This window comes from Bos indicus x Bos taurus, chromosome 7 (assembly GCF_003369695.1).
Source record: "Bos indicus x Bos taurus breed Angus x Brahman F1 hybrid chromosome 7, Bos_hybrid_MaternalHap_v2.0, whole genome shotgun sequence".
NCBI classification, from domain to species: Eukaryota; Metazoa; Chordata; class Mammalia; order Artiodactyla; family Bovidae; genus Bos; species Bos indicus x Bos taurus.
Genome location: NC_040082.1, coordinates 52,187,085 through 52,209,865, shown reverse-complemented (window position 1 = coordinate 52,209,865; position 22,781 = coordinate 52,187,085). Strand labels below are relative to the sequence as shown.

At 46.9% G+C, this 22,781-nt stretch overlaps 1 protein-coding gene across 2 annotated transcripts in view; it reads right to left on the bottom strand.

The window, feature by feature from the left end:
• Positions 1 to 540: 540 nt before the first annotated feature.
• Positions 541 to 22,781, bottom strand: part of DPYSL3 (dihydropyrimidinase like 3) — a 116,926-nt gene continuing 94,685 nt past the window's right edge. For both annotated transcript variants that reach the window (XM_027546049.1, XM_027546050.1), the window contains exons 7-14: positions 20,519 to 20,587; positions 16,247 to 16,367; positions 12,235 to 12,391; positions 11,412 to 11,553; positions 9,377 to 9,547; positions 7,778 to 7,957; positions 4,039 to 4,201; positions 541 to 2,778 (exon numbers count right to left, since the gene is read on the bottom strand). In XM_027546049.1, the coding sequence (XP_027401850.1) occupies positions 2,690 to 2,778; positions 4,039 to 4,201; positions 7,778 to 7,957; positions 9,377 to 9,547; positions 11,412 to 11,553; positions 12,235 to 12,391; positions 16,247 to 16,367; positions 20,519 to 20,587 (1,092 nt within the window). In that variant the 3' untranslated portion in view covers positions 541 to 2,689. The remainder of the gene's footprint in view (positions 2,779 to 4,038; positions 4,202 to 7,777; positions 7,958 to 9,376; positions 9,548 to 11,411; positions 11,554 to 12,234; positions 12,392 to 16,246; positions 16,368 to 20,518; positions 20,588 to 22,781) is intronic.

Below are 22,781 nucleotides of genomic sequence, written 5' to 3'. Positions count from 1 at the left end.
AGGCCAGAGGATGACTGGACTTTGAAGAAATGCACGTTTGGGATAACTACAGCCCAGCTCTCTTTAGAAAACTTAGAGGAAATATCTCTAGGGGGGGTAGCTGATTTATCTAATACCTTCTCAATTACTAAAGATGGCGGCCATCCCAGAGAGAAGCCCAGATAACTGCCATCCCCTCTTAGAGAGGGGCCAGGCCAAGAGATTGAGACAGACAAAGAAAGCTTGGAGGAGACGGAAGACCCAGTATGCCCTCCCACCCTCAGATGAGATGCCAGCGAATCCTGAGAGGGCTGTGGCTCACCATCATGTTCTCTTCCTAAACCCTTTGGACAGAGCTCTTTGATGGGTCTCATGGATCAGGGCACATTCGAATACAAATTTTACCTTAAGTAACAAAGAACCAGAACTCAATGTCAACAATATACTGGGAGTTTTCTTGGAATTCTCAGAAATTTCTGTGCTTGGAAAGTTACTAATAGTAAGTGAAGACAGGGAGACTTCCTCAGTTAAGTTGCCCATCATGAATGCATATAGGGGTTGTTCCTTCAGCAAAAAAAAAAAAAAAATTGTGCAGAATATAAAGTTCTGGCTCAGTGTTTCATTCAGAAGTGCTAAACGCAGCCAATTTGGCCATGAAAGATTTATTTTTCAAAGCACATAGAGGTCGTGGGGAGGCTGAGCAGGACTCAGGGATTAGATAGGAGCAGCAGACTGCACACAAGAGGATGCCTGGACTAGTCATTTATGTGTCTTTTCCTCCATCTGGTGGTTGTGGCTGGTACTGCAATGTACCTTAAAGCACAGCCCAGCCAATGAGGTATATATGAAAGCTTCTGATCTGACTAGCTCCCTCTGCCTGCAAAACTGTCATTCTGAGTTCTACCAAAGGCCCCCAAATCTCTGAGTATATAAATCAAGAGCTGCAACCTCCCCTTCGCTTAAATTTCTCCTAAGATAAAGGCACCATGAAAAAAGCCTTAAAAACAGCAAGACTCCTTTTATGAAAGGAAATAATCTTTTCCATGATTAGAACAGAAAGGTACATTGCTAGGGAAATCCTCTTCCTTGGCTATTTCCAAACTCCTTTTTAGCCATGTACCCCCTCTTCTCTGGTCTTACACTTACTAAAACCTGCAGAGATAATGGCTTCTCCTAAGCACTTGAAAGGTGTTTGCTCTTTCCTTGAAAGTACTTAGTTCACAGGGTTTCAGGACCTACCAGCTGGAGCCCCTAAGCACCAAAGTCTGACACCGGGTTGAATATGTTTTCCCTGCAATATGGACCTCAGCGGGATCACGGAACTTGCTCCAAAACTGAATTTTCATAAGTGGAACGATAGGGAATTGGACATTCAGGTCTGACCGACAAGGCAAATGCTAACACTAGGCTAATTTCTTTTACGTGTCATGTCACATGGAAACTCACTGGGAGACTCTGGTACTGAAACAAAAAGTTCCCCCACAGGGTATGCTAAGGGAAATGGCAAGAGATGGTTCAGAATTGACAAACAACCGCGGCAACAGAACGTGATCCTTTTGCTTCAGACTGCCTTTCTCACAACTCTGCTGCCTCCCTTATGAGCCGAGATTCTCTGTTAGTAATAAAAGCTAGGGAACACCTAAGAAAACAAACTTCCAACAATAACCAAAAAAAATCATATTCAATAAAAGATGTGCCTGGATCTTAGGAGAGCAAGAGAATCACTCACCCCTGGCAAGAGAAGTCCTCCTCAGCTCCAGGCCTAACTTGAGAAGCCTCTTGCTTGTCTCCATTTAATGAGCTTGAGAGGTGATCGCCAGGTGTTTAGAGGGAGGTGTTACTTAAGTGCGGCAGCCCTCCCCGCCCCGGCCGGCTCTGTCCTCCCAGCTGCTGCCTTTTAAGAGCACCAAAGAGGCAGGGAGGGCAAGAGGAAGAGAAAGGTCATTGCTTCTCTCTCCTCCTAGTTCCCAACCCAGGAAAGAGAAGAATTTGAAAGCAACACTGAGAAAGAGGCCCGACCAAACACTGGCACGACCAAAAAGGTGGAAGCAATGGTTGGGTTTTGGTGTTTTAATAAAATGTTCCGAGGGCTAAAATCTACTAGGAGAGGACATGACAGAGTCCCGAACCCGAAGATCGCCTTCCTGGTCTGTGGACCCCAGGGGCCCGTGGTGGAGTACCAGCTGCCCCGAGCGGCCATCTTTCGTGGAAATTAACATACTTCATCAACACAATACACAAGACCCCCTATGCTCACCCACCCGCCTCCCCCGTCCACACCCTACCCCAGCCCCTCTGAGCCCTCCGCCTTGCTCTGGGTTCCCACCACCCACTCACCCCAAATAACCGGCGTCCCTTTTGTTCATTTTCCTGCCGTCCCCACTTGTCTGTCCCCTTGTCGTAAGATGCAGCACTACACACGCTCTCAACACTATATAGCAGACGCTTTGCCTTAGCGGCCCGATTGCATGCATGTAAATGGGGGGAGGGGCGTCAAACAAATCCAGGCTATGCATCAACAGAAATCAAAGCAATATTCGTAAAGCTAGGCAAGCGAGCGTTAACATTGGAGAAACATAAGGCTTGAGGCTTATTGATTCTTTAGATCGAAACTGTTTGGATTCGCTTTCCTTCTTAAATATTGGTGTACCATTTTGGCTTCAAAAGAATCTCTTCTTGCTTCTGCCCCTCTCTTTGGGGGAGGGGTCGCTTAACTCAGGGATGTGATGTTAGAACGCCCTCCAGGGGGCGCTACGATGCGCTTGCTGGCCGAGCGGACCCCCTCATCCACTTGGGTGCCTGCAGGTGACAAGAAATTCCCAGGGAATAAAGGGAGGTGGGGGTGTGGACAAGAGAGAAAATGGATTAATTTGAAGAGCATAAGATAGTAAATGCCCTCCTCATCTCCCAAGAAACTTCCATTTCAGTCTGTCAGGTAGTCCAGACTTTCCGTACCCACTCTGCTGAAAACAACCCTTTGCAGGAGAAGCCAGATTCTTATTGGATTTCATCAGACCCTCTGCATCATAACAATGACAATAAAAAGAACAACGGAAGTGATATGAAAAACAGCTGCTCATGTGGCACTGTGATAAGCAACTCTGAAGTGCTTCTCAGATCACCTCATTCAGTCCTCATCACGATCCTGGAAGGGGGTACCATTATTACCCCATTTTACAGAAGAGGTGACTGAGGCTGTGCGAGATCAGGCAACTTGCCTGTCAGGGTCTCACAACCTGGAGTGGTGATGGTCTGACCTGGGGATACAGCTAAAATGAAATATGCACTCCTTTTCAGAAAGTAGCCACACACACACACACACACACACACAAAAGCTTAGGCATGACAGTAGTCAGGGAGCAATGAAACATGGCAAAAACACAGAAAAATTTCAGGCAACTAGCATATGTGATCTCTGATACTGTCGCCTCAAGTTTTAGCATTTTTCCTCCCTCTTCCTCCCCTCTGCCCCCTTTTATCTTTTCCTCCCTGTTTTCCCATTTCTCGCACTTCTTCCCCACACAATTATTGTCCCTTTACATGTGTCTTTGTCTTCTTATTATCTCACTTACCTCACTTCAAAGTTTTCATCAGAGAGATGCAAATCTACACTTACTGGTTATCTACACTATGGTTATGGAGCAGTTGAACATTTTCTAAGAACATCAGAGAGTTCTTAAAGATTCATGATATAGCTAAGCCATGGTAAATGTTCGTAGCTGTGGCTAGCATTATTATTATGACAAGGAAAGGGAGAAGATAAATAAAATCCTAGGCTGGAAGAAGCTGTTGCAATTTGAGCATAAAAATTATCTATTAACCTGGGCAATGGAAAGAAAATATACTGCGGAGCTCACCCAATCTAAGGCAGAAAGTCATACCCAGTTCATTAGGAAACCATGCCGTCCGGCCCCGCCCTCGCCCCGCCCCCAGCAGGTGTGATCTCTAAGCAGAACTGGTCACCTTTCAATCCTGATGTTCCATCTAGCTAAACCTTGGCTTCCTTTCCCGCCAGGACTTCTCTTTGGCTCAGCAAACCATCAGCTTGTCCCGACTCACCTGACAGGCTAAATCCAGACTGATGCAGGTTCCTCACCGGCGGGTTGGGCCGCGTGGGAGAGCCCCGGGTGGAGCCGGCGGGGGTGCTCGCCTTGGGCGTAGTGGTCAGGTCGAACACCGGCCCATCGTACATGCCCCTTGGCACAGCGTGCAGGTCCGCCATCTGCAGCAGAGAGAGAAGGCACCCTTTAGTCTTTCAACAGCCAAGGGTCTGTACCAGGCAGCACAGATGAGGCAGTGTGTGTAGTGAGAGCTAGAAAATAATCATATTATTTTTCAATACTAGGGATGCAGTGTACAACATGATAAAGGTATTTAACACTGCTGTCCATTAAAAATGAAAGTTGTTAAGAATGTAAATCCTAAGAGAGGAAAATGTTTTTTCTATTCCTTTGTATCTATGAGATGATGGTGTTCACTAAACTTATTGTGGGAATCATTCCATGTAAGTCAAATCATTATGCTGTACACCTCAAACATGTTTGTGCTGCATGTCAATGATATCTCAGTGAAACGGGAAAAATTAAAAGGTTATTTTAAGGAAAAGAGAAGCAGTATAAAACAAAGTGGGTGTTGTGATAGAGACCATGGAGGTGGCGGGTGAAGGCCGCTTCTAGCTAAAGGTTCTAGCTAAAGGTTCAAAGGTGCTTGTGTGGGACCTTAAAGGGAGGAGGCTGGGGAGGCAGAGTGGCGGCCCGATGGCAGAGTTCTCAGCAGAGGAAACCGACAGTGTGAACATTAATGAATAGAAGAACCACCTGGGTGGCAGAGCAGACTGGGTGGGAAGGGTAGCAGTTTGAGACGAGGTCCTTGCTGGCAGGGATGTGTCCCCGTGGGGGCTTCATCCTCATGCTCCTCAGCACAGATCAGAAGCAGCAGCTTATGGGGTCTGACCCACTGGCCTCTGGCTGTGCCTGTGCGCTTGCCTTGGGACCGTGGAGCCCACCAGCAACACCACCCAACTGCAGGCTCTGTGCCAGGCATGGTGTGACGAGGGCTCATGGTTTCACAGGAAACAGAGTGCCTCCCTCAAAGGCACTCCCAGTCTATTATGCAAACACTGCAAGACCACCCAAGGCAGCATAACAGCCAGCATGCAACCTTCACCTATTTCTTATCATTGGCCAGAGGCGAGGCAACGAGGACAGGCCACCAGAGAGCCTGACAGCACAGGACGGCCCATTGTAAGACTCCCAGGAAGTCACACAGAGCCGCCCCTCTCCTCTAGCAGTGACTCAGGCACAGGTGCAGAGGCAAAGCTCATCAAATGCAGACGCTCAGGATTCAGGTAAGAGGATGGCTACATCTGTACTCCTTCAAAACCTTGACCAATAACTGTATTTCATCAACATTTCTTGGGGTCCAGAGGCAAAATCACATTCATGGAGATACAAAGCTGATACATAGGATTTCTGAGTGTCTTTCTCTTTTCTGTTAGGCCAGAAATGGACTGTAGAATTCTACTCCATGTTACCTACCTTCAAAACGATTACTCATAGAGAAGGATGGGAAGGGGACTTAGAGCACTATCATTAATGAATAGTGGAAGGCTGCAGGGATATTTAGAATGAAGGGCAGATGACTTTGGGAACACAGAGATGCTCAGAGGTGGGTTCAGCTCATTTTCTGCAGGTGCCTGGAGCAGAAGTGAGCTTCAGGGAGGCAGACTTGAGCCCAGCAGGCTCCTATGGAGGCTACGGATAAGGCTGCTGCCATCCGTGGGGCTCTGGACAAAATGGATTCTCTCTGGCTTCTACTCAGTGACTGCCTCAGTAACTCTGGGTCTGAAACTAGAAGGAACTCCCCAGATCTGAGCTCAATAACTGGACAACTAAGATCATGCTGGGCTATCTGCACAAAAGTAGCTGGATTCTCAGAATTCTGATTAATTTATTTCAATATATGCTTATATCTCCATCATAATTCTAGAATCTTCTGCTTTTGCTTTTATAACTGGTTGGATTATCAGTTCACCTTCCAATAAAACATTACATGTAAAAACAAAAACAGGAAAAAAAAAGAAATCGGTTCTCACAGACAAGGCTGGCCAGCTGCCTCCTGAGATGGGGAGGCCCCTGGTGCTGCAAATGTCCACACAAGGCTAGATGACCACTTACTGTACTCACTGGCGTCTAGGAGTCGGGCGGGACACTGACATACCGAGTTTCTGGGAGCTTCTCTCTAATGATATCACGAACGGCACTCACTTCCTGTCCCCAGGCCCCACCCCACGTTCTGCCAGCTGCTGGGGGTGCTGGCAACAGGAAGGTTTCACTGGACTCGCACCCAAGAACTGCCCTCAAATGAAGAGAGCCACTTGGCCCAAAGCCTCACCCTCTGCCTGGGGCTGGGGTGGGAGGGTGAGGAAGCAGAGGGAGTGATTATAAGGCCCAGATCCCTTTCAAGACCAGTCCAGCTGAGGCCTTGGTTATAACTGCATTCTGGCATCCCTGTCCCGTCCTGCTTTGTTCACACTGTCACAAGCTGTGAACCAAAAGCAACACCCAACCTCCCTCTCAGAGCCAGTTTCCCAGGCCATGTGCTCTGCAGGTAGGTGAAGACCCCTGCATGGGTCCAGGCATGGAAGTGAGTTTGGGTCCAGCCTGGCCCACACTGATTGACAAAGTGCACCCCCTGCCTCCTCCCCCCACACCATCTTCCCCCCGCCCCCGAACCAAACTGTGTGTACAGATGACTTTATCCCTTTTATAAGGCAAGGTCGTCAGGATTAGGGCTCAAATTTCACAATCCCAGAGCCCTAAGGCTTCCCTACAGGGAGGAGACCTGGAGGATGGTGCAGGGATAGGAGAGGGAGCCGAACAGAGTTCTGAGCCTCATCCCTCCATCAGCCAGAGCTACCCTGTCTGTAATGTGTAGGGAGGTAGGGGGGCAGGTAGACATATACATAAACATGTACACGTGAATGTATCTGCCTACTTATTGTGTGTGTGTCCACCTACTATTTATCTGTGAAATCTGGGGCATAAGTAAGATTTTATTTGAACTACAGAACTTGCTAAAAGAGTTATAAACATTTGCCCCGATGGATGGTTCGAACCAGGTAGATACAAGATGGGATGCAAGACACGGAGCGGTGGGCGTGGTCTGCTGGTTCTTGTTGTAAGCCTTAAAGAGTAAATTATTTCTTAAAAATATATACAGAATTATTTTGAATTATTAAAATATTTCAACACTACTTTGAGAAAAAGCACTCTAAAGATGAGAAATTGTTGGAAAAAAGCTTTCTTTAGCTAAGAAAGTTTTTGAAACCCCCTTTTATAAAATGGATTTCAGGCCATTAAATCTGTGCAATTGTCCTTTGGGAAGAGACCTTTGCTGTGAATCTCTTTGGGAGGATCTAGAGCACACAGCGGAGCAGGTGATGGCACCCCACTCCAGTACTCTTGCCAGGAAAATCCCATGGATGGCAGGGCCTGGTAGGCTGCAGTCCATGGGGTTGTTAAGAGTCGGACACGACTGAGCGACTTCACTTTTACTTTTCACTTTCATACATTGGAGAAGGAAATGGCAACCCATTCCAGTGTTCTTGCCTGGAGAATCCCAGGGACGGGAAGCCTGGTGGGCTGCCATCTTTGGGGTCGCACAGAGTCGGACACGACTGAAGCGACTTACCAGCAGCAGAGCACACAGACCCCTCCCCATCTAGTGGTTCCTACACATGTGCTGAATGGGTCACAGAGCCCTTTCCCCCCACCTCTGGGCTCCACCTGCTTCTCACCTTCCTCCGGGCTTTAATGCGCTTGTAGACGTAGTCCGAGAAGGGGCTGCAGGGGATGAAGCGGCCAGCCCCCTGGGTCACGTGCAGGTTGCCATCTTCCAGCATGATCTTGCCCTGGCAGATGACCACCAGAGGAGCCCCGCGCAGCTCCATGCCTTCAAAGATGTTGTACTCTGCAGCCTAGAGACAGGGGTGAGGGGCGAAGCCTTGGTTATGGGTACAGTGGGGAGAGAAAGAGAAACACAGTTCTCCTGGGCTTGGGATCCCACCTTTAGCATCCCTAGGAACTGATTCAACAGGTAAGCTGGGAACAGCTTACAAACTGTCTGCAACCTTTCAGTGGGCAGAGACCTCAGGAGACAGATGCTTGCTAAGAGTGGGCTTCCTGGTGAAGAGAAGCATCCAATCTTTTGTAGGGTCCTCACATGGAAGTAAATTTTTGTCACTGGCAGTGTTCAAAGAGAAGGTGAGTAACTGGCAGCAATGGTGTATATGCTGTCTTGTACTGGGTGGATGGGTTATACAACCCTTATGTCTCTGCTAGCTCAAAATTCAATAATGTGATTTGACACAATGTTTAAGCAATGGCCACTACCACCCAAAATGGGCTTTTCCCCTACCTTCCTCATTTATTCAGTAAGAGCAAGGCAGTGTTGCAAAGTGGTTAAGGATATCGGTTTGGAGTCAAATTATCTGGGTTTGAACCCTAGCTTCACATTTACTTGCTGCATTATTTAATCTCTCTGCATCTCTCCTTCCTTATCTAAAAAGTGGGGATAATAAGAGCGCCACCTGGACAAGAGTGTTACAAAAATTCAACAAATTAAAAACACAGTGCCAAAAACATAAGTGCTTGAAAACACATTTTCCTAACAAACATTTTTATGCCCCGATCTGTCAGGTGGTCGTGGTATGTCACATCTGTCTCTTGTGACTCCATGGACTGTAGCCCACCAGGCTCCTCTGTCCATGGGATTCTCCAGGCAAGAATACTGGAGTGGGTTGCCATTTCCTTCTCCAGGGGAGTCTTCCCGACCCAGGGATCAAACCCACATCTTCTGCATTGCAAGAGGAGTCTTATCCACTGAGCCACAAGGGTACTAGGCTTTAACTACTATCTTTCACATGAAATTCCTCATGAGGAAGTTATCAGAGCTGTTGACTGATTTTTTCTTGTGCTTTCTCCTTCTGGGCACCAGGTATCGTTGCACTGCTGGCCCTCCTGGAGTGAAGTATGTCCATAGGCCTGGCTTTGGCCAGTGCCGGGGGAGAGGAAGTGACGTCCTGGGAAAGCTTTCAGGGCCACGTCCCAGCCCCCGGGCTCAGAGGTCATATAGCGCAGGTAGAGAGGGTGCCTTTACAGGCCCCTGCCCTGAGTGACTGTAATGGGCAGAGCCCTCTTCTCTGCCCACTCATTTTGCAAAGCAGAAGTGAGAAATAAACTGCTGAGGTTTTATATCCCTGGTAATTCAGGATGATTGGTTATTGCAACACATCCTCGCCCGATTACCCTGGCTCACCACAAACTCACATCTCTCCTGTCCCTGTTCCCCACCCATGTTCCCCACTCTGCTCCATGCCCACCCACTCAGGCCGTACCGACTGGTGGTTCTTGGCAGAGACGATCTTGACAGCATCTGGATCCCAGATCACCAGGTCACTGTCAGAGCCCACGGATATTCTTCCCTTGCGAGGATACAGATTGAAAATCTTGGCAGCATTTGTGCTTGTCACGGCCACAAACTGGTTTTCATCCATTTTCCCCATGGCCTGTAAAAATACACACACACAAAATGGTCCCTCCAGGGCTTCTGAGTTCAGGGCAGGGTGACCACAGTTCAGTTCAGTTTAGTCACTCAGTCGTGTCCGACTCTTTGCGACCCCAAGGACTGCAGCAAGCCAGGGCTCCCTGTCCATCACCAATTCCCAGAGTTTACTCAAACTCGTGTCCCTTGAGTCAGTGATGCCATCTAACCATCTCATGTTCTGTCATTCCCTTCTCCTCCTGCCTTCAATCTTTCCCAGCATCAGGGTCTTTTCAAATGAGTCAGCTCTTCATATCAGGTGGCCAAAGTATTAAGAGTTTCAGCTTCAACATCAGTCCTTCCAGTGATTCTGTAGCTCACTGGGTGGGCTTAGACCCAGAAATACAAAGAGGGGCTTCAGAAGTGGTGAGCACAGAAGTCCACCCAGTGAGCTACAGAATCAGCTCTAGCTCTGGGCTGTCAGGATCACCCAGACAAAATGGACAAACGCATGGCTGCATGGCTTAGGATGGAATTTACTGCTCTGGAAGTATGCATGTTTTTTCCAGATATGTACATACATTTACTTACTTATTTATCCCTTCTAACTCCAAAAGGGATTATAGAGATTTCAAAGTAAAAGCAAATGTAACTGTGAGCCCATATTTTAGATATTTCTATTTGCATAGGCACCCAATAAATATGGAGGAACCTTGCCCAAATGAAAACAATGATTATCCCTGGGTTGTGGAATTCTGAGTGATTTTTTTTTTATGTGTGAACTTTGCTGTGGTTTACAAGTGTTCTTTATTCAGCAGGTATCATGTGAGTAATTTTAAGATATGTATTACCTTTTAGCAGCTCCAGATAGTGCCAAAATAAATATATATACACAGACACTCATAAATACATAACAATGTAAGAGAAGATGAAAAAACCTAAGTTTATATGAGAAGAGACAAAAATATTTATACTTTGCCCCTTTTCAAAACAAAAATCTTGGGTAAGGAAATAAGAATTTAGTTTAAAATCTAGTTTTGACCTTCCTGAGAACCAAGAGGGGGAAAAAAAAGGAAACTTGGATTACATGGTGCAGATGTGTATTTTATTTGGCTCTGAAATGAGTGTCTAGGATGTTTTAAATAAAACAGAGGGAAGTGATCAACTTAATAATGAGTTTTATAAAGGTTAGTCACATCTTAGGAAGTGACTTCATTTGCATGGCTATGTTTTTTGTCAGCTTCTGTGATGTGAACAAGGAAAGTAAAAGCACACCACTTTGCCAGAAGACTCTGACAATTACCTGTACAGTCTGGATGACCACACAGCCCAGTGCAGGGCATCCTTGGTGAGCAACTGACTTGAGTCTTGGTCATAGACCCCTTGCCTATCATGTCAAAGGATTATAGCCAATCCTTTATTCACACCATCAGATGAAGGGTGTGTTTCTGGTTCATGTGCATGGATGGTAAGTTGCTTCAGTCCTCTCTGACTCTTTGCGACCTTATGGACTGTAGCTCGCCAGGCTCCTCTGTCCATGGGATTCTCCAGGTGAGAGTACTGGAGTGGGTTGCCAGGCTGTTCTCCAGGGGATCTTCCCAACCCAGGGATCGAACCCACATCTCTTACGTCTCCTGCGTTGACAGGTATATTCTTTACCACTAGCACCACCTGATTCGTAGTCCTTCACAATCTAGGAGGCCTCCTCAGAACCCAGCCCTTGGGACTCATCACTCTAGAACGGACATTCACGAACCACCTGGTTCCAGAGATACCTGGGCAGGTATGAGGCCTCATCTGCACACCCAGCGCCCCCAGGGGTGAAGAGGAGCAAGGAGCAGGACATTCTGATCTGGCCTCAGCTGCCCTCCTGGGACCTCCATCCTCACCACAGCCTTGTCCCAGATGACAGACATGCGCTCCTCCACACCGTTGGTGCCCTCGGGAATGGCGGTGAAGTTGTCCTTCCCGATGGCTTTCTGGGCAGTGCTGAAGGTGCAGTGGGCACTCCCGGAGAGCTGCAGGTCTCCACTGGCCGAGGAAAGAGATCCACGTGAACAAGGAGACTAGAGGCTCCCCAGGGGCCCAGAAACAAGGGTCTAGGGTAAGGATGTGGAGTGCTGTGCATTGAGTTTGGAATCCTTCCCCTCCCTCTTGCCAACTGTGAACTTAGGTGATTTTTTCTACTGCCCGAGACTCAGTTACCCCATCTGGAAAATGGGGAGTGGATTAGATCATTTCTTATGTAACAGTAAAAAAGGGACCCAGACGAGTGATGGGACTTATCCATAGCGGGCAGCAGCAAACGAGTCTCCCTATAATTTTGGTTCTGTGGTCCTCATGACCAGCTGTTAAAACTAGGGAAGTGAGTTTTTGTCTCCTGGACCTTCAATTCCTCAATCTGTAAAACAGTGCTGATAGTTCCTCACTCAGGGTGAGGTTTGTTGTAAGGAACAATGAGATCACATGTGTAATCTCACCCTAGTGCTTGGCATACAATGTTACCATTACTAAAGTACCTTTTACTGGAGTATCTTTTAAAATACAATGGTGGAGAGCCCATTGTCTGTGCTCAGCACTGCAGGGGAATTCCTGATTTGCTTTTCTCAAGGCAGACTCTAGTCTAGCTGATGGATGGGTGGCCCTGGTCCTCATTCCATTGGCCCCAATACGTCTCCACGCAACACCCACTCCTTGTCATTTTGCACCAACCTGGCCAGCAAGGAGTTGATGTAGTCTGGAGTGGTCGGGTCAGGACTCAGAGGTGGGGATGTCACAAACGCAGCCGCCTTGGCCCAGTTCTTGCTCCAGTAATGGGTCCCATCCGTGCCCAGGCTGGCAGTGATGGGCTCACCAAAGACCACGTTTCCTGGAAGGGGAGGGTGAGAGGCAATAGGTTTGAATAATGTATGTGCTGCCCTGGGACAGGCTTAGATAATCATGGCCCCTACTTAGCATTCTCAAAGATGTTGCTCTGAAGTCAGGCAGGCGGGGTTCAAGTGCACATTCCCAGCTTTTCTAAGCCTTTGCTTTTCTATCTTCTAAATGGGAACAATTTTGTATTTGGTAGAAGCCACTAGTTGCAAGATGCAGCATGCATTCATGCTCAATGGCTCAGTCGTGTCCGACTCTTTGTGACCCCATGGACTGTAGCCCACCAGGCCCCTCTGTCAATGGGATTTTCCAGGCAAGAAAACTGGAGTGGACTGCCATTTCCTTCTCCAGGGAAATCTTTCTGACCCAGGAATTGAACCCATGTCTCCTGCATTGGCAGGCAGATTCTTTACCATTGAGCCACCTGGGAAGCCCCACAAGATGCAGCATTTCTTTTCAAATTTTCAGATAAATTAAAATTTGAAGCAAAAGAAAAAATATATACATTAACTATAAGATTCATCCCCATTTCAGAAATGTGAAAATGTGGAATAAATCGGTCCTGGAATTGATGACATAAGACAATGTCTACTCCCCAGCTTTGTGAAAATGAAGGGTTTGGCATACACAGAGCGTCTGGCACTTGGGAGATACTATGGAAAAGTGATTTCTTTACGCCTCATACTCCTTTCCACTGTAGAGTCCAAAGCCCCATATGTGCCCACATCACTGGGAACTGCTAGATTCTGCTGCTGCATGGACACGCTTTGGCTCCACCAAGTAAAACCCATTCCCATGGATGACAGGCCTCATGATCTTTTTCCATCATGTTTGTTACTCCTTAACCTATGGCAACAAGGGAATTTGCTCAAAGACACCCAACAAGCTGGGACACAGCAAAGATGAGGCTGGCTTCTAGGACCCTGTTTTTGGAAATGTGGGGCTGAAATGCCCAAACTGGAAGACAGGAGGAAGGATATTGGAACACATACTGACCTAAGCTGAGCTTCTTAAAGAAGGGATGGTAATACAGAAGGCAAATGCCATCTCATAGAGGGTGGGTTGGTACCAAGTGTCTTTGTGCCAGATTCTTGGGCTAAAGATGCTGGTGCAGCCCTCAGCTTCTTTAAGTTTGGTCCTCTGTCTTCCACAGTCAGGTTCCCCACAAGATGGACATCTAAGAAGGCTCTATGGCCAAGACTACAGGTTTTGCCTTGCTTCAGCTCCAATCAAATGGTTTTGGTTGCCTGTATTGGGAAGAATTCTAAATATGCTCTGGTCTCACTAGAGAACACTCATGATTGACTTGCATTGTCTGCCACGTGCAAAATAAGGAAGCAACAGCAATGATTCCTACAAGATAGTCCTGCTCCTTGGGATGGTAGTGAGAAGGATCCACACAGGACCAATGAGAATTTCAAGGGCTTTCCAAAAATATTTACTGAACTAAAGCAACAAAGAAATGAAGAAATGAAAAGCAAGCACTCAAATACAATTATGAGAAATAAAAACTTAAATGTGGACGCCTCTCCCTTTGGACTGTCTTTAGACGGAAGACTAGAATAAGCACAGATTGTAATTTACTACAACTGGCTTTGGAGTCTACCTCTCCCAGCTGGGAGATTCTGGACGAGATGGGCTTCAATTTCCTCACTGGAAAAATGGCGACAACAAATGCCAAATTCTCAGGGTCCTTCGTGAGTTCTACATGACAATAGTAGTTCTCTCAGTGCAAGGCATAGCGTTGGCCCTCACTAAACTGAAATTCCTAATGTTGATTCTGAGCAGCCAGGCAGACATGCCACAGAGCACTTGGGGATTAAACACCCTAGGACTTAAACTTCTCTGGTCCAGAGGGAAGAATGAATCCCACCATACTCTGTCTTCTCGCTCTGAATGCTCCTGACTTTCCCTGAGGATGACAGTTCACGACATGTTTATTGGCTTCAATCTCAGCAGCCAGTCTTTCATCACTAAAGTGATGCCTTCCTTCCACCTTAGAGACCAAGCTGTACTAATTCTCCTTGCTAGAGTCATGATCCAAAAGGCTAAGGGTGGAAAATTTTTCTACCTGAAATTTAAAACAAGACTCAGCATACAATTGAAACACCCTGTCTTTGAAGCCCCCAGGTCATCCAAGAATGGGTCCCAGGCTGGATGTAGCCACCAGCAGAAGGCACAAGAGGGTGAGGATGGTAGATGGCCAGGGGGAGAGGTGTAGGGGTGTCCTCCGTGAACTTTTCTTTTCCTTTCTTTTTTTGGCTCCATGGCAGGTGGGATCTTAGTTCCCCAACCAGGGATAGAACTTATTCCCCCTGCATTGGAAGCACAGTAGTCCCCACTCCCAGGGATCCCTTCTCCTTTTTCCTTTTTTTCCCTTTTTGAAGGCTGGGTAAGGAGCACTGGACTGCTCTCCTGCTCTCCTGGTTCTGTCCCGATGACTCATACCCAGCGGAGCAGCCACGCCGTATCATATGGAGACACTTAGAAGCCAAGAGAGAACCAGCAGGCTTCCTGTGAGCAGGGTAAGGCAGGCGGTGACCCAGAATCAGGCAGCTAGAAAGGCTGTCAGGGCAATTAGGAAGCTTCCCCTCCCAGAAGAAAAGGGTCTCCTCTGCCGGAAGGCCGGGCAGCCACACACTCAGCCGCCAGTCAGCTGGGACTATTTTTATCCCCTCAGACACTCACATGTGGAGTTTCACAGGCCAGTTCTGAGTTTGGGAAATTAGTCACTCATGGTTAGTCTCCCGACCGGCACACGGCGGGCATGATCGTATAGCCGGGCCTAGGAAATCCTCCCTTGCATCTAAACACAAACCCCTACGGCTCCTAGGTCTCAACTCACTCTGTTCACTAGTGGGCCCATTAAGGTGCCACTGAGGACAACAGGGAGCAAGAAACCAGGCTTTGAAATGAAGATAAACTTGAGCTTGGCACAAGGTGAGCACAGGAAGCGAAGTTAGCCGCCATGGAGGAAGGAAGCAGACGTCAGAAGGTCTTGATTACAGAGCTTGGGGTCATGACAGCCATACCGTAGCTGGATATCCTATGCAGACCCATTCAACGCCTGCTCTGAAATAACCTGTGCTGACCTGCATGGCTCAGGGGGTGGGAACCCCTGCACTTCCTCCCCTCAACCCTGGCCAATTACACCATCTCAGGAGCAGATACCGGTTCAGAGATGAACCCACGCCCTAAGCCAAGGCAATGGCAGTCTTTCTGGGGACTTTGGCTTGAGCTGTTGGAAAAGACATTCTCCACTCCTTCATCATGCCCCCACCAACTGTGGAGGACAACAGCAGCTTTTAGCATTAATTCTTATCACTGTTCATACTGAAGATAAAGCCAAAAGAGAAGAAAGCAGAGTCCAGAAAGGTGTAAGAATGAAAGAGCCATAATAGTATTGTTTAAATCCCTTGATCCAGCCACGGCTAAAACACCTTCAGCCAAAAATTGTTTAAGTCCGTTTGGCTGGGATTCTGACTGCTGCACTCGATATAATCCTGACCAATATGTCCATTTATAAAGTTCAGATAATATGAACTGACAGTGAAAGATCACGGGGAGAAAAAAGATGTACCAACTCTCCAAAGAACAGATTCAAGCTGTATCATCTTGGGCAGACCACTTACCCTTCCTGAGCCTCAGTTTACTCATCTGCCAAGTAGAAGAAACCCAGAGATCCTGCCATCCACACAGGATGCAGAAAGGATCCAACAGACTAACAAGGATGAGGGGCTTCCCAGAGAGCAGGGCGATGAGCCAAACAGGCACTGCTGATACAGGACAGCTGGGAGGAAGGAGTCACACAGCTCTTTAGAGGTTCTGAGATCTCTGGAGCCCAAATCACCTTTTTTCCTGGCTTGCGAGATGAGGTCGGCTGCACTCTTGCTCATGACCTTCGTGATGTAGAGAGGACAGTTGGTTTGGCTAGCAATGGTGATGGCGCGGAACACAGCCTCAGCTTCCAGCTGCAAGAAACAATCCCTGGGAGTCAAAGGGAACAGGACTGTCTCCAAGCACCACCCCCGGCCTCCACAGACTGAGAATGCAGTGCCAAACAGAGGTTACAAGCCTTGAGGACCTGGAGCTCCACACCCTGGATCCAAACCTCAGATCTGTGGCTTCCAACTCTCCCTTCACCGGGCATCTCAGACCCCACCCCTCTCCTGGGAAGTGGAGATCAGGAGGGTGTGTAAGCAAGGGATTGTTAGGTGAGAGCAGTGCCTGGACAGAGTAGCCTCTTCTCTCCTCTCCCTGTGATTATCACAAGGGCCACACATAATGGAAGCCTTTGCTCCCCAATCTGCCCAGGACAGAATCCCTGGGCAAAACATAACCCCAACAGCAGTATGTATAAATAACCGGTGAAGGCTGCCTGTGTGCATGCTAAGCTGCTTCAGTCATGTCCAATTCTTTGCAACCCTATGGATTGTAGCCTGCCGGGCTCCTCTGTCCAAGGAATTCTCTCCAGGCAAGAATACTGGAGTGGGTTGCCATGCCCTCCTCCAGGGGATCTTCTCGACCCAGGGATCAAACCCACATCTCTTACATCTCCTGCATTGGCAGGTGGGTTCTTTACCACCAGCACCACCTGGGAAGCCCCCAGTGAAGGCTGCTGCTGCTGCTGCTAAGTCACTTCAGTCATGTCCGACTCTGTGCGACCCCAAAGACGGCAGCCCACCAGGCTCCGCCGTCCCTGGGATTCTGCAGGCAAGAACACTGGAGTGGTTGCCATTTCCTTCTCCAATGCATGAAAGTGAAAAGTGAAAGTGAAGTCGCTCAGTCCTGTCCGACTCGTAGCGACCCCATGGACTGCAGCCTACCAGGCTCCTCTGTCCATGGGATTTTCCAGGCAAGAGTACTGGAGTGGGGTGCCATCGCCTTCTCTGCCAGTGAAGGCTACTAGGTATTAAACCCTTTCCTGGATGGTCAGCAATGGGTCAGTTCTTGCAGGTGTTTCTTATACTAATCATCCCCAGGCTTCTCAACTCCAAGATTTCTTTTATTACTGATCTCCTCCAGCCCACCCTAATGTATAAGTCATGTTTTGAACATGCCAACCAACACAATTGACTGTAATAAGTACGAAATAATGAATCTTTACCCTGTTCTATTAACAAAGCAGGATCTTAGAGCTTGGCCTCTTCTCATGAGTTGGGTCCAAGTCCTGAGTCTGCCATTTAGAAGCTGGGTAACTTCAGGAATGTTACACAACCTCCCAAAGGCTCAGTTTCCTCCTCTGTGAAGTGGGGATAATAATAGGACCTGACATACAGAGCTACTGAGAGGACTAAAATAGTTCATCCTTGTAAGGCAATGAGCCCAATCCTGGAACAAGGCAAGTGTTCCCTGAAGACTGGCTATTTGGCTGTATGGCTGATGACAGCTTCTGACCAGAGGGAGAGAGCCTGCATTACTGCGAAAACCTGAATTAGTCCAATTCAGCCCAAGGCAGACATGCTGGCATTCTCCCTTTCAATCGGCAACAGTTTCTTTTTGGATAAATATGAAACTCTGGTTAGCCATGCAGCCCAACACTTTTTAAAATATCAAAATAGCTTGCAGATAGATGCCTAATGTTTTTATAATGCAAACCAGTCACTGCCCTTGGTGGGTGCAGCTTAGCAAACCGACTCTAAGCACTTGGCTGGTCCAGCTAGCCTCCTCCAGGCTGCTTTCTGTTCCATGTGGCAAGATCAAGATCCCAGAGCCCAGAGCACAAGTGACTGTGGCCACCTTCCTGAAGCATCCAGACATCACAGGAGCTATCTCTGAGCTTTGGCTTCAGCTCTCTGAACAGCATCACTCAAGATGCTCTCCAGGTGTGCTCCGAACTCAAGAGCGGATGCTCCTCACATGCCTAGGCCTCCTTCTTCATGCCTATGCTGACCACTCCAGGTCCCCCATGACCACGGCCCCAGCCTTTTTTGATCTCATTCGCCCCCCACCCACCCCCGCCACCCCAAGCACTGCAGGGTTTTCAGCACCTTGACAACACGACTATCTTTGGAAGGTTACATCACCCTCCAGCTTCACCCACAAGGGCTTCCAGGGTTGTGGAGATCTGTGGCTGAGAGGCTTTTTACTAAAAAGGAGACAGGAACAGGGAGGAACGGTGGGATGGGGAGGGGGGGGTTGGAAAAACAAACCAAGGAACAAAAATAGACTTTGCTCAGAAATCCCCTGGCTGCTGCTGTAGGACTCTGTCTTGCCAGCACCTCTCCACAGTGACCAGCATTTAAGAAAAGCTGCACAAACTGCTGATCACCCTGGCCTGCTCACACTGGGTGTTTTCCAGTCCTTTGAGCATGATGACCAATGGTTTTATCTCTCTTGAGCTTCTTTACATAAGAGTAATAGCCAGTACTCAGACTGGGGAAAGGACAACATTTATCTCTGTTACATGCAATGAGCGTAACACTAGCTACAAGCAAGTACCCCAGAGAAGGGACTTGGTATGCAGAAGACAGACTTTTCAGGAACACTTTGACCAAAGCCTTGATCACAAAATTACACATTATTTCAACCGACAACACAAACAGCATTAAAAACATGGAGTTTCTAGGGTGCTGATAATGTTCTGTTTCTCCAGCTGGGTGGTAGTTGTGTGACTGTGTGTGTTCAGTTTGGGAAAATCCATTGCACCTTTAGGTCAGGAATACTTTTCTCTATGTGTGCTACATTTTCTTTCTCTAAAAAGATCCTAACAGAGATGAACAATAGGAATATTGTGATTTTTGGTTGTGGTACCTTCTCCTATCTGTCTTAAAAAAATATTTTTTAATTGAAATAAAATTGCTTTATAATGTTGTGTGCATTTCTGCTGTACAACGTGAATCAGCCATAACTTTATATATATCCCCTCCTTCTCCTCCCCCCATCCCACCCCTCAAGGCCATCGCAGAATGCCAGGCTGGGCTCCCAGTGTTATACAGCAACTTCTCCCCAGCTATCTACTTTACACACGATGGTGTGCATACGTTGATGCTACATTTTCCATTTGCCCCACCCTCTCCTTCCCGCCGTGTCCACAAGTTCGTTCTCTACCTCTGCATCTCCATTCCTTCCCTGAAAATAGGTTCATCAATACCATTTTTCTAGAACCTGCATAGTAATATGTGATTAATATATGATATTTGTCTTTCTCTTTCTGACTTACTTCACTCTGTAGAACAGGCTCTAGAGTCATCCACCTCACTAGAACTCACTCAAATTCCTTCTTTTTTAATGACTGAGTAATATTCCATTGTATATATGTACCACTATTTCTTTATCCATCTCCTACCTGTTGCAGGATGCCAGGCTTGGAATGATAGAACAGGAAAGGGTTCACTTCACTGACACAGAGGGCCTGGAATTCCCTCCAGGTGCCAGGCTAGTCTCTGAAAGCCAATGTGCTCTCAGGCATACGGGCAGCCAGTTCCCAGCTCTGGGCCTGTGCCAGCCACTGAAGTTGCTGACAGCCCAGACATGTCCATCAGCCACTAGTAACCATTCATTCACTCTTCCGCTTTTAAGCAGTGATGCTAATCAGCATGCATCTTACATGTGGGAAACGTGTACCTGGATGTCCTTATCACCATATACAAATCAACAGGTATCATGCCTATGAAAAACCCACTCAGCCCACTATCAATATGGCTGATATTGTGCAGGTGCTGGGACTTCACAGAGTCCCAGTACCTTTCAAAAAAGTTTGTTCACACACCTTATGTGTGTGTGCTGAGGGAGGGGGAGCTAGATGCAAACATTACAATATAAAATGGGCAGCAGGACATTTAAAATGGCTAACACGGTCCTACCATACAGCACAGGGAACTCCACTCAATGCTGCATGGCAGCATGGACTGGGGGGAGTTTGGGGCAGAATGGATACATGTACATGTATGGCTGAGTCCCTTTCCTGCCATCTGATACTATCACAATGTTGTTAATCAGCTATACTCCAATATAAAATAAAGTTTTAAAAAAATTAAAATAAAACGGGCAGTAGGCCTTAAACCAGGCTGCTGTGATAACAGGAGTCTCCTGGAAGACGCTGCTAAAAAATAAAATAGAGCCTCCATTGCTCCTACTTCTCTCCCTCCCCCCACCAACCCCCCATGCTCCTGAAAATTACCTCCTCTGGTCTGCTCAGTACATGGCCTTCTGGGCCAGTTATCCCCATTTCCAACATCCGGGTTTGCTCCTAGAATGAGAAAAGAATAGAGAACAATTTTTATATGAGCTCAACTGAGGCCTGAAGCAGTAATGAAAAGGCAAAAAGATAGGACACTGAAGGATGAACTCCCCAGGTCAGTAGGTGCCCAATATGCTACTGGAGATCAGTGGAAAACTAACTCCAGAAAGAATAAAGAGACAGAGCCAAAGCAAAAACAATACCCAGTTGTGAATGTGACTGGTGATGGAAGTAAAGTCCGATGCTGTAAAGAGCAATATTGCATAGAAACCTAGAATGTTAGGTCCATGGATTAAGGCAATTTGGAAGTAGTCAAACAGGAGATGGCAAGAGTGAACATTGACATTTTAGGAATCAGCTAACTAAAATGGACTGGAATGGGCGAATTTAACTCAGATGACCATCATATCTACTTCTGTGGGCAAGAGTCCCTGAGAGGAAATGGAGTAGCCATCATAGTCAACAAGAGTCCAAAAGGCAGTACTTGGATGTGATCTCAAAAACAACAGAATGATCTCTGTTCATTCCCAAGGCAAACCATTCAATATCACAGTAGTTCAAGTCTATGCCCCGAACAGTAATGCTGAAGAAGCTGAAGTTGAACTGTTCTATGAAGACCAACAACACCTTCTAGAACTAACACCCAAAAAAGACTCCTTTTCATTATAGGGGATTGGAATGCAAAAGTAGGAAGTCAAGAATAACAGGCAAATTTGGCCTTGGGATTACAGAATGAAACAGGGCAAAGGCTAACAGAGTTCTGCCAAAAGAACACACTGGTCATAGCACACACCCTCTTCCAACAACACAAGAGGAGACTTTACACATGGACATCACCAGATGGTCAACACTGAAATCAGATTGATTATATTCTTTGCAGCCAAAGATGGAGAAGCTCTATACAGCCAGCTAAAACAAGACTGGGAGCTGACTGTGGCCCAGATCATGAACTCCTTATTGCCACATTCAGACTTAAATTGAAGAAAGTAGGGAAAACCACTAGACCATTCCAATATGACTTAATCAAATCCCTTATGATTACACAGTGGAAGTCAGAAATAGATTCAACGGATTAGCTCTAATAGAGTGCCTGATGAACTATGGACTGAGGTTCGTGACATTGTACAGGAGGCAGTGATCAAGACCATCTCCAAGAAATAAGAAATGCAAAAAGGCAAAATGGTTGTCTGAAGAGTCCTTACAAGCATTTGTGAAAAGAAAAGAAGCAAAAGGCAAAGGAGAAAAAGAAAGATAAACCCATTTGAATGCAGAGTTCCAAAGAATAGCAAGGAGAGATAAGAAAGCCTTCCTCAGGGATCAATGCAAAGAAACAGAGGAAAACAATAGAATGGGAAAGACTAGAGATCTCTTCAAGAAAATTAGAGATACCAAGGGAATATTTCATGTGAAGATGAGCACAATAAAGGGCAGAAATGGTATGGACCTAAAAGAAGCAGAAGATATTAAGAAGAGATGGCAGGAATACATGGAAGAACTATACAAAAAAGATCTTCATGACCCAGATAACCACGATGATGTGATTACTCACCTAAAACCAGACATCCTTGAGTGAGAAGTCAAGTGGGCCTTAGGAAGCATCACTACTAACAAAGCTAGTGGAGGTGATGGAATCCCAGTAGAGCTATTTCAAATCTTAAAAGAGGATGCTGTGAAAGTGCTGCACTCAATATGCCAGCATATTTGGAAAACTCAGCAATGGCCACAGGACTGCAGAAGGTCAGTTTTCATTCCAATCCCAAAGAAAGGCAATGCCAAAGAATGCTCGAACTACTGCAGAATTGCATTTATCTCACATGCTAGCAAAGGAATGCTCAAAATTCTCCAAGTCAGGCTTCAACAGTACGTGACCGTGAACTTCCAGATGTTCAAGCTGGATTTAGAAAAGGCAGAGGAACCAGAGATCAAACTGCCGACATCTGTTGGATCATTGAAAAAGCAAGACAGTTCCAGAAAAACATCTATTTCTGCTTTATTGACTGTGCCAAAGCCTTTGACTATGTGGACCACAACAAACTGTGGAAAAATTCTGAAAGAGATGGGGATACCAGACCACCTGACCTGCCTCTTGAGAAATCTGTATGCAGGTCAGGAAGCAATAGTTAGAACTGGACATGGAACAACAGACTGGTTCAAAATAGGAAAAGGAGTATGTCAAGGCTGTATATTGTCACCCTGCTTATTT